This window comes from Odontesthes bonariensis, chromosome 6 (assembly GCF_027942865.1).
Source record: "Odontesthes bonariensis isolate fOdoBon6 chromosome 6, fOdoBon6.hap1, whole genome shotgun sequence".
In the NCBI taxonomy this organism is placed as follows: Eukaryota; Metazoa; Chordata; class Actinopteri; order Atheriniformes; family Atherinopsidae; genus Odontesthes; species Odontesthes bonariensis.
Window position 1 is genome coordinate 22,139,791 of NC_134511.1, and position 16,196 is coordinate 22,155,986.

The window sequence follows — 16,196 nt, forward strand, 5'->3', positions numbered from 1 at the left end:
TACATCGGAGGACTCCACCCAGCTTCTCTTCCTTTGTGGACCTGGAATGTAAATATGGGAAAGGTGTGGCTCTGTGAGCTGGTTTTTGGGCTTCCTCATTTGCAATTCAGAGCTTTTAAAGCTTTCAGGAAGCTATTCATTTTGGTGTGTCTTGTGCTATCAGTCTTCTCACTATAATAACAGATTCAGTCTATCTGTGACTAAGTTTTACACCACAGACTGTTACACCATATCTATGTCTTTGTTTGTTCTTAAACATCCGTTTCAGATCAATGGAAAATGAGTCGTCATAATACTAGATTGAACCCATTGTCCCTTTACGGCACACTACTAATATGCAAACATGAACGTGGTGTCAGCTCACCTCTCCCTGTTTCGTTGTTGTTCTTTAACAGAAAAAGAGCAGAGAGGAGAGCTGCGGTGAGGGGAGTGGTGTGGAGATCCTTGAGAATAAGCCCTACACAGATGGACCCGGCGGGACGGGTCAGTACACCCACAAGGTCTACCACATCGGCATGCACATTCCCAGCTGGTTCCGATCTATTTTGCCCAAAGCAGCCCTGAGGGTTGAGGAGGAGTCCTGGAACGCTTACCCGTACACCCGCACCAGGTGAGCTTTACTCTTGGAGACAAAAACAACAAAAAACAATCCTTCCTTGGTCGTCCCTCAAAACCTCTACCTGCAGAAGATCTGGTATACGCATATCGAAAGATATATATATATATATATATATATATAAAATCATCCCCTCCTTGTGTTGAAGATAATAACTCAAACACTGCTTAAATTTAGTGAAATACACAAACGTCATTAAAGATTAATTTCATGATTCCGAGGCCGAGGTCCAGCTGTCTCACTAAAAGCCAAGAGAGGATAAAGACCTCGAAGCAGGTTGTCAGAATATCACCTAGCAGGCCATCAGATCGGCATGTGGCCAGCAGTGCTCCCAGGCTGCTACAAGCTGATGACCCCTCATTCTCAGGGTGTCGCTCTGTTTGTCTGTGTGGGGGCCTGATAAACACAGAGCCGTGAAGGTGCTGAAAAGAGATGTGCCCTAGACTGTACTGTCAAGATATTGATAGACTCCAAGTGCCTGTTGACACATCTATTCAAGCAGTGACAGTTTTACTGCAGATGCCTCAAATGCAACAGATGGGCATGGCTCGCATGTCCTCTATCCTCAGCAGTGAGGATTTGTTGTTACTCTTGGACTGATCTTTAGCCATTCCGTTGGAAACTTACTCTGTGAATGAATACGGTTCAGAGTTCCCATGAGATTTCCTCCTTTCTTTTTTTTTTTTTTTTTAAAGATCATTCGACCCATTTTGTTCATTTTGTGACCCCATCTCGTTTCAGGTACACCTGTCCCTTTGTTGAGAAGTTCTCCATAGATATCGAGACCTACTACAAGCCCGACACAGGCAATCAAGCAGATGTCTTCAACTTGTCTGTCGCAGACAAGAGACAGAGGACTCTTGGTGAGACCCTTTGGTATCCGTCTCAAATCATCTGAAACTCAAAACACTGAAATTAAATTGATGTCATACTATTTTAAGTGAACTACATAGTGATGTCAATGTTTTTTTTTTATTTTTTTTATACCAAGTAGCTAAAGGTGTTGGCAAGGTCTTCTCTTCAAAACTGATAGTTGTAGTTTGATGGAGTTTTGATATCTTCCCTTGTTACTCAAGCATAAGTAGTGGGTGAGGCCCACTTGTGGCAGTATAATGCCACAGCATCTTTTTTTTTTTCTTTCTTTTTTTTCTGTGGTTTAGAGCATGTTTTCTCATTAAATATGACTCTACTAGGATATTGGTGTTTGTAGGGCATGCAGTGACCTAGTTACAACATGGTTTGTAATGATTTTAATCAATCACTTATTCCTGGCTACCAGATTAAGTTAGTCAGCCAGAAATTCCATTAGTAAAGGAATATAAAGCTGCTCAACTCAAGCCCATTCAAGTTCTACTCCCCCACCTTCTTATGGACACATTTTGACATGATGATGAAACTACGCTAACGGCATTCGTGCAATGCATTCAAAACACTTTGCTCCATGAGCTATTGTTGAAAATGGATTGTCTTTGGCAGACCCGATCGACATAGTGACGGATCCCATCCCCCCTCATGAGTACAAAGCAGAGGAAGACCCAAGGCTTTACAAGTCAGTCAAGACCCAGAGAGGCCCCCTGCGAGATGACTGGATAGAAGAGTACAACAATAACCCCGGGAAAACCCCGATCATGTGTGCCTACAAACTGTGTAAAGTGGAGTTCCGTTACTGGGGCATGCAGTCTAAGATAGAACGCTTCATTCATGATGTTGGTGAGAAGACCATCACAGATTTTTAAGATTTTTATGTATTGTGACCATGTGTAATCCCTACTAAGTGATATTATTGTCTTTCAGTCGACCATTAAGTTGGTAAACCTATTCATAAACTTCCCCCCTAGGACTGAGAAAGGTGATGGTGCGAGCCCACCGGCAGGCCTGGTGTTGGCAGGATGAGTGGTATGGTCTTACCATTGAGGACATCAGGCAGCTGGAGCTGGAAACCCAGCTGGCCTTGGCCAGAAAGATGGCCCAGTTTTGCCAGGGAGAGGAGGCCACTGAAGCTAGCGGAGGTGCTCCATCTCCAGACAAAGATCAGGAAGCTAAAGAAGCAATCAGCTCCATTGAAGCTGAGGAAGAGGTTGTGAGTACAGGAAGAGAGACCCTCCAGCCACGAGGTGTACTCACCAAGCAGTGGTCCACCTCCTCCCGATCCTCCCGTTCATCCAAGAGAGGAGGTGAAGAGCACCTTCAATTATTTCCCTGTGTCACCTCTGTGTGTAGCACTTATTATGTGAATTACTGTATATAGGTTCATTATGTGTTCATGTGGCTCTCCCCGACACATTTTCAGTCTTTTTCTGAAGTAGCTCGGCACTTATGTTCTATGTAGTTCCACCAAATATGATCACTAAAATGAGTCTATAATTATTAGGGCTTTTCTCTTCATTCTTTCTGTGATTAAAATTATGGCTATATTTTACATGCAAAGTGATCACTAAGAGAATTGGCAGAATGGCTTTCTTTCTTTTCTCTCACACAGTGCACAGCTTCTGTGTAAGTAATACATCTCAAGAATAACACTGAGCAAGTGCAAAAAGCTCCCTCATGGGTGCTGCTGCTCACTCGTCTCTGCCGCTGACTGAATGTAGTATATCTACAGAGAAGTATACCTGATTAAAGGGAAGCAGGACCTTGCTGTTGCTGGGCTCCGATGATGTGGATTTGTCCACAAAAGTCCCTATAAGGGTGTGAAACTCTCTGATTCTAGTTGCAAAATCATCAAGTTGGCAACAATAAAATGAACTGAAGGCTGATATTCAATGCTAAGAGGGATGTCAGCTGCACAGGCTGAGATTGTATGTATTTATATTGATGAATGAAAAAGATGACTTCAATCCAAAATTCAAAGTTCAATACCCACCCATTGAATACATTTCCTGATAGTAGAAAATTTGGATCCAGCCCCAATTGGCGCCTTATTCCAATTAGACACCTGACTCTTGTCTACCTCAAAGGTTGAGATACGCTAACGTCAGTTAAACTGTAAACACAGTAGTGATATCTGATCCACTGAGACCTGCCCACACTGGAAGCTGCAATGTGACGAATTGAACAGGGTCAATCCTCAAGCTGGTGCAAAATGCTTCTTTTTTTTGTGCTATGTTATGTTTGCTTTTACATAAATAACTGAAGCAGTATATATGTATATGTGTGTGTGTGTATATATATATATATATATAATTTTTTTTCTTGGGGGGTTCATCTTTACACACTAAAAGTTGCGCTTCAGGTATTCATGAGTGTTGGTGTTAATAAAGTCAAACACATCGGGAGCAGCTTTTTAATGTGCCTGATGTTAATTGTTTTTAAGTCAGATTTACTCCCACCTCACAGTTGCTTTACTGTCCTTCCTCGGCAGTCTCATGTTTTCACACCTTGGTATATTTTTAGCATCAGCTCTGACATCACAAACCACATGTTCGAGCACACCCATCTCGAGTGCCACCTTTTTATTTTTCAAGGTAACGCTAACCGTAGCCACCACATCGACCCCCAACTCTCATCCAGTATGCCTCGTTTCACCCTGTTACTCCCCCTGTGGTTCTCTGTTGAGCTATTTTTAGCTGCAGTGCTGACATCACAGATCCGAGGAGACAGACCCTCCTCGAGTGACCCTCCCTACTGCTGTTTCCTTCTGCGTGCTGACAGCTACAGCTGTGCCCCTCTCTCACCAGTCTGCCCCACTCTCCTCCACCGCACTAATGACATACGAGGCGTCAACTGAAGACATATGATTGACAAGGCTTGCCATCCTCCTCAGCTGCTGTTTAGTTTTTGGTGCGCTTGAAGTTTGTGTTACACTGGTTCTCACTTTTTGCACACGACCCCTGGCCATCAAGCAGTCCATCTGCGATGAAGTAATGCACCACAGAGACTGTTGCATGTTTATATAACACAGTGTTTTTGCGTGAGGTGGGGGTGTGCGACTGTGCAAAATGTAGTTGTTGAAGCATATGTGTGTGTGTGTGTGTTTCAAAAAGGATAAAGAAAGAGGCCAACACACATCCCCAAATAACTGAGGTTTTGCTCATTTGTGTTTTACAGTGAGCCCGTCACGTCACAGCATCTCAGAGTGGAGGATGCAGAGCATAGCGCGAGACTCAGACGACAGCTCGGACGAGGAGTTCTTCGACGCTCATGGTAACCACTGCTTTGATTTTCAACTAACGGTGGATTTTGGATTAAACTTTTTTTTTTTTTTGTTGTCAGTTTCCCAAGAACCTGCCAACTCCCTTCTTCAATCCCTCTGCATGCATGTCTTTAACCACAGATCAGTTCTTAAGCTTCCCAGATACCCAGCATGCTTTGGGTCTGCAGTTGAAATAGGTGCGTGCGGTTCAACAAGCATGCTCCCCCATGCTGGATGAGTTGGCTGAGGACACGAGCCAGGTGTCTCATCCTGACGTCAAGTTCAGAAATCACAGTCGTCTCTGCCCACCAGTCCCCCTCACTCACCAGCAGGCTCAACATGTCATCATTTAAACACGCATACACACAAGACAAGAGTCCTTCGCACAGCTCATCCCATGTCCAGGCAATAAATGACCCCCTTCGAGCCAGTGTTTGTGCAATGAAACTGTGAAATGCAGGATAGTCACAATGATGATGAAACAAGAATAAAACTGAACATGTTGCATCAGTCATTATATCGACACTGACATTGCTACACCAAGTCTCCACCCATCCCACATTTTTGCTTAAGAGTAACTGGAATGCAGTTATTGCAATTAATTCATTACATCCTACTGTATTCATGTTCAGTATTAATTATTGTGTGTTAGGTGTCCAGATGTGTCTGAAGTAAAAGCAGCATACAGTTTATTTAATGAACCTGTTCAACTTGTGGCTTCGCAGTCATAAACTGCTGACACAACCCTCTGTATCAGTGACAGTTAATTCCCTTTGTTCTGTTCAGATGCCCGTTTCAGTTACTCACGATTTATTTGCTCATATTTCTTCACTGCAGAGGCAACCGATATGAATACAGGCTCAGATTTTCGTCTTTAGAGTTTGGTCAGGAATCATTGCCTGCAGACACTGGAGAACAATGATGATATGTCTTATTTTATGTGTTCCCCAGTTGTTGTTTTTTTTTTTTTTTGTGCAGAATGATAAAGGAAAGCTTTAGCTGGAGCGCTCATAAAAATATCATATGCTGTGTCTAATTTTCTGTTTTTTGTTGATTAGAAATTTGAATCAACCTATGATGGTGCAGCTGGAATAAAAAGTTACTCATCGTCTTGAATCGGCTAAGCCGAGTCGTGTATAAAAGTGTTTCTTTACCTTTACACCTCAGTGTTGCCTGTATTTATAGAGACATCACAAAAACATTGGGGCTACTTTTTAAATGTCAAAGTGTGTTACCGGACACATTATCTCTTAAAAACCGTAATGTCAACACTTTAGAGGAACTTGCTGAATCTACTGATCGGTGCTCATTGCAAGTCATTATGAAATTAAACACTTTCCATTGGATTTTCAACATTTGTGTTTTTTATTTGTCGCGCAAGCAAGCATTGGGTTTTAAAGGAATTGATTAAAGTTTAAGCATAGAATGAATAAGAATAAAAGGGGTCAGTCTGTTTGTTATACTAATATAGAAAGAATTATTATGGAATGGAAAAATCTTTTTTTTTAATAATGGGGATTAATATGGATGAATATCCGAATCCATCAATACATTCATATTAAATCATATAACACACTCTTCCATAGAATGAAATGGTTTATTGATTTGTTTTATGAGAATCTTATGATGAAGAAAAAGCACCCCACCCCACTTTCTGCCATCCTCCAGCACATGCGTATCCGACATTTAGGGATGCAAAATGGCATATGCTTACCAGCTGCAGAGGTTCTACTTCAGATTTATGGAGATACTGAGTTTGATATACATATGAAGGCCACCACAGTGAGTTATGTCTTATAAAGTGGTCAGAACAACTGCATCTAATATGTTGCGGAGAAGAAAAAAAACGTATGTTTGCTGTACAGTATCGTAATTAAACCTGGTAAACAATCTCAACCATGCAAACATGCAGATACGCTGTGGATTGATTGTACGGTTTCTATAGTGACAAATTTACAAACACGGAGTGGCAAATACAGTGTACTCTTGCTCATCGTGATCTGTCTGGTTTTTACTCTACAGAGGATCTCTCAGATGGCGAGGACGTCTTCCCGAAGGAAATTGCCAAATGGAACTCCAATGATCTCATGGACAAGATTGAAGCTGGAGACTCGGAGGAAACAACTGGTATGATGAAGACCACGGGCAGGCGCCTCACCGTCAACAGTCACACTCCTGTGATACATAATATTAACAGTGTTAATGTGTGCTTTCAGGAGAGCTCTTTAAGGAAATGACGGTGGATTATGACAGAGCAACAAATGAGGACAGGCTAGATGAGGTATGTTTGCCAAACATTGAGTATGTTTATACAAAATGACTCTCCAGAGCAGCTTCTTCCTATGCATATCCATGTTTAGGATAGAAGATTCCTGAAGAACTAAACAAAACAATTCCCAGTAGAACCCAAAGCTCTGCCTAACCTTCATTGCATTTAAGGTTTGCGCTTCAATGAAAAGGTTTTATTTTTTTTATCAGGCTTTGAAGGATAAAAGAAAGGCTGTTTGTTCCTGAGCCTTTCTGTCCTCTTGTGTTCAGATCCGTGAGTCTCTTAGCGGCCAAGCCGATAGCTTTCCCATTCCTACCATCATGGTAACGAGGCACCTGTCAGTAAGTAAACATTTTGGCCCCTGTACACTGGGGTGCAATAGTACCACAGGGACATCCGATCCGTGTGGACAAACCCAGCACTTCGTGCCCCCTCCCTTCTCTTTTCCACTGCCGGAACCCAAATCCATGTGTTACCCTCAACCTCACCACTCCTTTGTACGTACGGCTGTGGCGTTAGCTATACATATGATGCTTACCTGGAAATGTGAAGTTTTGGATCACACATAGAAGACAAAACTACACATTATACAGTAGTATTTAAAGTGACGTCCTCTGGAAGCATGATTGTTGTTTGCTGTTGGTTGAACAGTTGTCCCGGTGGAGGTTTTCCCTCATGGTCTTCTGCCCTTGTGAAAAGAAGTCTCCTGTGTCATCCAAGTTTGTCCTGATGAATACAAGGAGTCACACTCTATAATTAAAAGTGATTTAATGCCTTTGTGCTTTTTTTCTTTCTTTTTTTGTTTTTTTTGTTTTACTATTGTGATTCAGTCATTATGCTGTCTCATAAAACAAATAAACTATCCAATGTTTTCCAGGGTCTGTGTCTTAATGCTCCCACCCGTCACCCCTCTTTTAATTTGCCGTTCTCAGGAGAGTTCGTCCCAGCAGTGTTTGCAGCCTTGCAAGATTCACGTGCTGATCTTAGTCCTGCACGGAGGGAACATCTTGGATACAGGCGGAGGGGACCAGAACAGCAAGCAGGCCGATGTCAACACGATCAGTACGGCTTTTGAGACGGTAATGCGTGTTCACTACCCAGCTGCGCTGGGACGCATCGCCATCCGCTTGGTGCCCTGCCCTGCCATCTGTGCCGAGGCTTTCTCTCTAGTGTCCAAGTAAGAGAAAACAGTCAAGATGGAAATATTCCAGGTTCTTCTCATGACTGTTAATCACTTGTTCCTGTGATTATTTCCTCAAACCTCTCTTTGATTTTGTAATTTTTTTTTTTTTTTTTTGACAGCCTGAGCCCTTACAGTTATGATGAAAGTTGTCTGTCAAGCAGCCAGGACCACATCCCGCTGGCAGCTCTGCCTCTCCTGGCCACCTCGGCTCCTCAGTATCAGGAGGCCGTGACCACCGTCATTGTTCGAGCCAACCAAGTGTATTCTGACTTTATAAAATCTTTGGATGGGGCCACTTTCTCTGGCCAGGTCAGTTACTGCTTTCAATGATAACAGCACTCCTTCTTTTTTTTTTTGTTCCTCAAGATATGTACAGTATGTAATCAATTTATCACGGTTCAATCCAGTCGGTTAAATTTAGTCGGAATCGTTACCTTTAACAGCATTACATTATACCTCCAATGTAAGTTGGCTTACACCCATTTAACAGTAAAACAGATCATTCTTTTCACATGTAAACATCCAGTTTGTAAGCACTGAACTGCTGAGGTGGATGTGTCTGCATTCTATGTAAACCTGAACTGTAAGCATGAATATCATGAATATTGTTTCTGATCCTTGACTTTTCCAGGTATGCCTTATTGGGGACTGTGTGGGAGGAATCTTAGGGTTTGATGCGTTGTGCAATAGCAATCCCACAGTAAACGAAAGTCAGAACAGCAGTCGCAGGGGGAGCGTCATCAGTGTGCAGGTAAGAGGCAAAACATTCAATGCTGTGCTTACATGTTAAAATGTTTTAGCTCATCTTCAAAGGACCTAGTTTTTAAGGTCTTGAAGCTTTTGTGACACATTCTCATAAATGGCCCCGACAGGACCAGGACCTCCTCTCTCCTGGCATCATCATCAACAGCGGACAAGGATCGGCCTCTCCAACTTTGGAAGGCAGCCGCCACCTCAGTCGCAGTAACATTGATATTCCTCGTGCCGGTGCAGGTGACGAGACCAAGAGACAACTGCAACGCAAGAGAAGTGACTCTTCCACCTACGAACTGGACACAATAAAACAACACCAGGCTTTCCTGTCCAGGTATGTGAGATAAAGGAGATTCTTACGCTCGCGCCATTAATACCTTCTCTCATATCCGACTGTGAGAATTTCATTTAATATTGGTTCTAAACGAGGATCTGTTGTCCCTCCAGCTTGCACTCTAGCGTCTTGCGGAACGATGCAGCCTCCCGCAGGTCGAGCAGCAGCACTATGCTGGATGGAAGCTCCCTGGGGAAGTTTGACTTCGAGGTGTCTGATTTCTTCCTCTTTGGCTCTCCACTGGGTTTAGTACTGGCCCTGAGGAAGACTGTGATCCCTATGTTGGATGGTGAGCTTCTTTATTAAGAGGAGTTTAATTTTTTCTGAAAAAAATTAGCAATACATAAATGTCTGTAGAGAAATTTAAAAAAAAAAAAAAAAAGAGGATGTTGTCACACAGCTGCGATGTCTTTCTGGTTGTTGCTGCTCCTCTCTCATGTCTTTGGTTTGATTTCTCCCCCTAGTGGCCCAGCTGCGGCCTGCTTGTCAGCAGGTCTATAACTTGTTCCACCCAGCTGATCCCTCTGCTTCCCGTCTGGAGCCTCTGCTGGAGCGGAAATTTCACCTCCTCCCTCCCTTCAATGTGCCCCGTTATCAACGCTTTCCCCTAGGAGACGGGAACTCTGCCCTGTTGGGTGAGTTCATTGCAGCAATGATTCATGAAAGCCTCAGCACTTAAGAAAATATCCATTTCTTCAGTCTGAAAATGATGCTTTTCTCACTTGTATTCAGCACAGACACAAATACAAATTACCCTGCTATAGAAATATTTTATTCTTTTCACCTAACAGCTTAAGAACATGTCAGCTAACACTTCCTGTTTGTCATTGAGCCATGCTACAAGCAACACATGCCTTGATAACACACTATGAAACACTGTCTCGAAGAAAAATTAAACATTTTTCTACTGTTTGTGCTTCAAAGTCTTCTGTGAAGCAACCTATTCATCTGAATGTGGTCATAGTCCTGCTGGTGGTTTCTGTTTGGACTGTTCACTGTAACTCAGTAAATATTAGAGCCGCAACCCACAGGGAACACAATTATTAACCAGCTGGAAGTGAGTCCTTTTTGACGAGTCAGATACCTCCAGGAGGTTTAAATCAGGAACTAGACTTTATTAAAGAGCCACATGAGGGTTAACAAACAGTACGAGTAGGATAACATTTCATTCAGGTCAGGGTTTTGATGCTCTCCAAAGTGATAGCCATGACCCAATGAGCAGTAATCCTCTCAGGTCTTCTAACAACTTTTTCAATTGTGTTACTGTTTAAATGATAAATGGAAGTTTATTTTAGACCAAGAAAGGGCTGAATATAGCTAGCAGACAGCGAGTCATCACCAGTCTTAGATGAAGGTGATATGATTGTTTACTGTATGCCGGCGGAGTTATGGTCCAAAAAGAAGTGAGGTCCATTAAGGACTTGACCCTTTGTTGTCTCACGTTCAGTTGTTCTTGCTTCTCATGTTTTTGTGTCTCCCTTGTCTCCTCTCCTTCTTCCTCTCTCGGCCTCCTGTCCCCGTATCTGCACACCCGGCCCTCTTGCCTCTAAAACTGCCCCTGACCTCTGCTCTTCCTGCCCCTCCACCTCCTTCTTTAGTGGAGACAGTCCAGAGCAACGCTCAGCTGCTACTTGATAGTGGGCCCCCCCTGTCCCTTCGCTGTCAGGAGACCATCAGTGAGACCTGCATTCCTGTGCCTGTGCTAAACTGGCAGGAGGGCTCCCTCAAAGCCACACCCGCCACTATGGAGTGTGTGTAGCCTCTCCCATTCACCTCCATCTTTCCTGACCCTCATTTAATGTGCTCCTCTTGTCTCTTTGTTCATCCTTCTTCCTGTTCTGTCCAAGATGCTCAGATTTTTTAATCTGACACGTGTTGTCTCTGAGTATTCCCATCGCTATTGTTTCAAGAATCAAGAACGTGAATCACGTTTCTTCTTACAAAGACCTACAAAAAAGACCATTTTTAATAATCCATACATAGTTTTCTTGCAGCATCCATTATTTACAAATTACTTCTTTATAGTCGCTTCAAATTTTCTTCTTTTTTTAATTTGAAATAAAACTCATAGATAGTTGTTACGCCACACCATGGAAATACTTGGCAAAAAAATCTGACAAGCATCTTTTATGTTACTACATTTTCTTTTGCCATCTGATACTGATGTTGTGCTCTGTGTTTGGAGTATGCAAACATTTGTGTTTGTGCTGTGGTATTTAAGCCAGTTTTTAATGTGTCTGCATCATTGCCATGATTTCAGATTATCAATGTTGACAGAGGATATTTCTACTGTCTCCTAAATCTCACAGAATGGTTTTGGGGTGCATATCGTGCTGCTTGTGGTGTTGTGTTTGAGCAGTGGATTTGGTGCTCTATGTATACATCCTGAGTACACTGTACCTAATGATATCTTCTTGTGACAAGGTTCAGAGCTCATTTGATTTGATTAATTTTCCAGCACTATCTGATTATCAAAACAAAGATTTATTGAAATATCAGATTCGATTTACCTCTGTAAGAGATACTTAAAGCGATACTCCGGAGTAGATTCAACCTGGGGTCATTTGAACCGTGACATCCAGCCAAGTAGCCCACCCGCAGTTTTTTCGATCTTGACTGAACATCAGCTGAGTTACTGAGTTATCCCGAATAGCTTCGTACAAGGGTTAATGGATCCTGGTCCGTATCTCCAAAATTACCACACTAAAATCACATCCCATGACACCAAACTTCTACAGTAGTACAAATTTGGTCTGTACTCACAAAACGATGCATTTGGAAGTTTGAAAATAGTCCAGGAGTTTATTATTATCAACACAAGCCTAATAGCTTTTCTGCTGCTAAAGCTGCGTCGACGTCACTTCTGGAGCTGGGAGCTTCAAAGTAAGATGAGGGTTGATCTACTACTGTAGACAACAAAGTATATGCTATATTCTACATGTTTTTTTATGAATTTTTATGTTGTAGAGTTGTGAAATTATTTTATCAATGGAGAAATTGAGCAGCCTTGCTTTGTTGTCTACAGTAGTAGATCAACCCTCATCTTACTTTGAAGCTCCCAGCTCCCAGAAGTGACGTCGACGCAGCTTTAGCAGCAGAAAAGCTATCAGGCTTGTGTATTATTGTGATAATAATAAACTCCTGGACTATTTTCAAACTTCCAAATGCATCGTTTTGTGAGTACAGACCATATTTGTACTACTGTAGAAGTTTGGTGTCATGGCATGTGATTTTAGTGTGGTAATTTTGGAGATACTGCCAGGGTCCGTTAACCCTTGTATGAAGCTATTCGGGATAACTCAGTAACTCAGCTGATGTTCAGCCAATATCGAAAAAACTGCGGGTGGGCTACTTGGCTGGATATCACGGTTCAAATGACCCCAGGTTGAATCTACTCCGGAGTATCGCTTTAAACCTGGGTTTGATTGTAACAAATGGGACCATTTGTGATTTTACATACACTAAGTGTTTTATGTTCTCATATGTTGGTCAGTTGAAGAAATCTAACTCTGGCCAGCATGTGGCCTCCTTGTGGTTTCACGTGTCCTCTGAAACCATGGTGCCTGCTGCCACATTTCCCTCCGGCTGCTCCAACCCACATCTTCCCTCCCTCCCACCCATCTCTGTGAGTTCCCCTTACCTGTGTCTCTGTCTAATGGGATCTCCTTGTTTACGCTCAATAGCGGATGTTGTTCAGTCTCATGGTGGTGTCTTCATGGACAGTTCGTACCCCTCATCCCCCGTAACGGGCCCCCTCTCCCGGGGCCAGCGGAGGGCCAGTGAGGTCAGCATTGCCAGCCAGGTCTCAGGAATGGCAGACAGTTACACTGCCACCAACATAGCCAACAGTAAGTGTTCTATATACCAACCAGTCTCCCTCTCTGTCTCTCTTCCTTCCACTCGCACAAACATGGCTCTAGTTATTCTCCCACTTTCTCTTACTCCCAAGCCAACCTTTCTCTACTTTTCGGTCTCGTTTCTCCTTCTGACACTCCTACATCATCTCTCTCTCAACCCCTGTTACTCTGACTCTACACACAGCCTGTACTCCATCTGGAACAGTCTAGTCAGCCAGCTACACATGAATATTTTTGCTGTTTTCCGTTTTGCCAGACTTATATTGTAAGGAGTCTTATGAAGAATGTGTTTCCCGGTACTTGTAATAATTAAAAGTGCTGATAAGCACAGAGTCCTGCAGGAGAGCAAGCTTAGCGCCACTTTCCTTTGTCTGTCTTACTCTTATCCACTGTCTGAATGTAAATGCAATGACCGAGTGCTGCATTTTTCTAACGTTGCAATGCATGTGGACACCTGCCTCCCTCCCTAAGCCATTTCTGCATTGTCAACCCCCTATAACAGTGTTTGCTGAGGTAATCAGTACTCTGTTTTTTCTCTGTTTGATCGTCTACCAAAGTCCTTCCTCCCCTTCACTGTTTTAGTTTTCTTACCAGAGCATTTTTTTTGTACCTTACATTGTTGTTCCGAGCCCAGCTGTTTAACCTTCTTCAATACAAACCCGGAAGTGCACTTTAACCGTTTAATATGCAATTCTGTTCCTACAACACCAGAACATCTGAAGATCTTTTCCCTGTTACTTTAACTCTCATTAACACTTTTTTTTTTTTTTATTCGCAGTTCTTTTTAAAGCAGCTTGATGTCACTGGACTCATCTCAATGTTTAACTTTGCACTGTTCAAACTGTCATGCAAGGATGAATCAGTTTTATCATGTGCTTCTTTCTCTTTTTTTCCCTCGTAGCCAATTCAAACCAGTTTTACCAGTCCAAAAGATTCAGTCTTTTGTCCCATCTCGCCCTATCATCACAAAACAAATTCTTCCTGAAAAGCCCCCCTAAGTCTCGTAAGAAAATGGAGGCTGGCCAGGTTGCAGGATCTCCTGATGCAGATCTAGTGTCTGAGCCGGATGATGAGGCAGACTCTATTGAAAGTCTAAGCCCCACTTGCCAGTACGAGAACTGCCCGTCAGCGGGGCTGGACTGTGCTATATGTGATCTGGTCTCACTGGACTCCCAAGCTGAAGTTGACCAAGGTACTTTTCAAAGGGAGGGGAAATCACAGCGAGGCTTCAGGTCTTTTCTGTGTGCTACCCTGCACTATCCAAAAACTCAGTGCTGCTGTTGTAGGAAGCCTCTTTTTCTTCCCCTTGTATTCTTTCCCAATCAAATTCACAAGGATTCAAGTGCAATCACTTCCACCGGGGGAGGAGTCCTATATAAATTTCCTTTGCATGCTCTTTCAAAATCTTTGGTCTTTTTTTCTAACCTCACACTAACACAAATAACCACCTTTAGTTGCTCAAATAATCACAGATCTGTTCTAACAATCTTTTTTTGTTCTTTGATTCATCGTTTTCCTGATAACAACTATAGTAAATAAAAAAAAAACCTTCCTTTCTCTCCTGCAGCCAAAGAACTGCTGGAGAAGGTGATGATTGTGGTTGAGGATTGAAATCAACTCTTTGCTTTTGCTTTAGGGGTGTTGCACATTTGTGTGTGACATCACGTAGCTCGCACTAATTCCCACAGTTTCCTCTTGCATATCTGCACCCTATTCATTCCACTCCCCATTGCAGTTGCAGCACGTTGGTGGGGCACAAAGCGGCTGGACTTTGCCCTGTACTGCCCCGATGCTCTGACCGCTTTCCCCACAGTAGCTTTACCACACCTCTTCCACGCATCATACTGGGAATCCACTGATGTTGTGTCTTTTCTCTTGAGGCAGGTGAGTAAACCGAACAACACTTTTTAAAATTCAGCCTGGGGGTTTTAAGTGTCCTTAATGCTGAGGATGAGTCATTCAAATGTCACCTTTAGGTCATGAGACACGAAAATTCGAGCATTCTGGAGCTCGATGGGAAAGAAGTGTCTGAATTTACACCCTCTAAACCTCGAGAAAAGTGGCTCCGCAAGAGGACTCATGTCAAGATCAGGGTGAGTGTCAGTTTCAGGGTGTTTTTCAGTTCACTCCGGACTGCCACAGTGTGATACTTTCCATTCACAACATCCTGTGTGGGACCTTTGCCTCTGGTTTGTCTTACCCATCGTGTATTTTTGTTTGATTTCAGATACACAAATACTTCAGCAATTGTTTTTCTTGATCTTCTTTTGCAGAACGTGACTGCCAATCACCGCGTAAACGATGCTGTGTTTACTGAAGATAGCCAGAAGGTCGTGACAGGTCGCTTCATGTATGGCCCTCTGGACATGGTCACATTAGCCGGAGAGAAGGTGAACCCACTTTTTACAGCAGCACACAGCCCGGTGTCAGGATACTCTGTGTAATTAGTGTTTGTAGACACCTTTTCTTTTTTTTAATGAAATGGATACGTTTGTTTTTTTTAAATCTTGCATAGGTTGACCTCCACATCATGACCCAGCCTCCATCAGGAGAATGGGTGTATTTCAACACTGAGGTGACTAACAGCAGTGGTCGTGTTTCTTTTGTCGTCCCGGAGGACAAGCGTCTGGGCATTGGGGTCTACCCAGTTAAAATGGTTGTCAGGTGAGATCAGCTTCAACTCCAACAGTGTGTCCTGATTTATTTAATTTTTCAAGCTTTTTTTGGCATTTTGCCAGAAATCCCGGTTTCTTTGTTTCTCACTCTGTTACTGCATCTCAGTCTCTCAAGGTGATTATTTTTCTCTGCAGCTGTGTCTGTTTTCTAACTCTCTTTGCTCTCCAGGGGTGACCACACATTTGCAGACAGCTACTTGACTGTTATTCCACGTGGTACAGAGTTTGTAGTGTTCAGCATCGATGGTTCATTTGCTGCCAGTGTTTCAATCATGGGCAGTGATCCCAAAGTGCGGGCAGGAGCGGTCGACGTTGTCAGGTATTCAGCTGCTCTTCCTCTGTTTTTTTTCTTTTTTTCTTCTTGAATTTGTAGAGTTTCA

The 16,196-nt window shown here is 42.9% G+C and overlaps 1 protein-coding gene across 7 annotated transcripts in view; it reads left to right on the forward strand.

The window, feature by feature from the left end:
• The window catches only part of LOC142382254 (membrane-associated phosphatidylinositol transfer protein 2-like), a 39,189-nt gene that overhangs the window by 19,620 nt on the left and 3,373 nt on the right, over window positions 1-16,196 (forward strand). For 2 of the 7 annotated variants that reach the window (XM_075467910.1, XM_075467909.1), the window contains 21 exons: window positions 396-610; window positions 1,358-1,479; window positions 2,093-2,326; window positions 2,455-2,790; window positions 4,661-4,756; window positions 6,768-6,872; window positions 6,962-7,026; window positions 7,947-8,191; window positions 8,317-8,506; window positions 8,829-8,948; window positions 9,070-9,284; window positions 9,398-9,573; window positions 9,749-9,919; window positions 10,883-11,035; window positions 12,968-13,132; window positions 14,043-14,333; window positions 14,877-15,025; window positions 15,118-15,234; window positions 15,415-15,531; window positions 15,657-15,805; window positions 15,986-16,135. In XM_075467910.1, the coding sequence (XP_075324025.1) occupies window positions 396-610; window positions 1,358-1,479; window positions 2,093-2,326; window positions 2,455-2,790; window positions 4,661-4,756; window positions 6,768-6,872; window positions 6,962-7,026; window positions 7,947-8,191; window positions 8,317-8,506; window positions 8,829-8,948; window positions 9,070-9,284; window positions 9,398-9,573; window positions 9,749-9,919; window positions 10,883-11,035; window positions 12,968-13,132; window positions 14,043-14,333; window positions 14,877-15,025; window positions 15,118-15,234; window positions 15,415-15,531; window positions 15,657-15,805; window positions 15,986-16,135 (3,581 nt within the window). Of the gene's footprint in view, window positions 1-395; window positions 611-1,357; window positions 1,480-2,092; window positions 2,327-2,454; window positions 2,791-4,660; window positions 4,757-6,767; window positions 6,873-6,961; window positions 7,027-7,283; window positions 7,356-7,946; window positions 8,192-8,316; window positions 8,507-8,828; window positions 8,949-9,069; window positions 9,285-9,397; window positions 9,574-9,748; window positions 9,920-10,882; window positions 11,036-12,967; window positions 13,133-14,042; window positions 14,334-14,876; window positions 15,026-15,117; window positions 15,235-15,414; window positions 15,532-15,656; window positions 15,806-15,985; window positions 16,136-16,196 lie in introns of all 7 variants that reach the window. The other 5 variants (XM_075467916.1, XM_075467912.1, XM_075467911.1 and 2 more) reach the window with 5 other exon arrangements.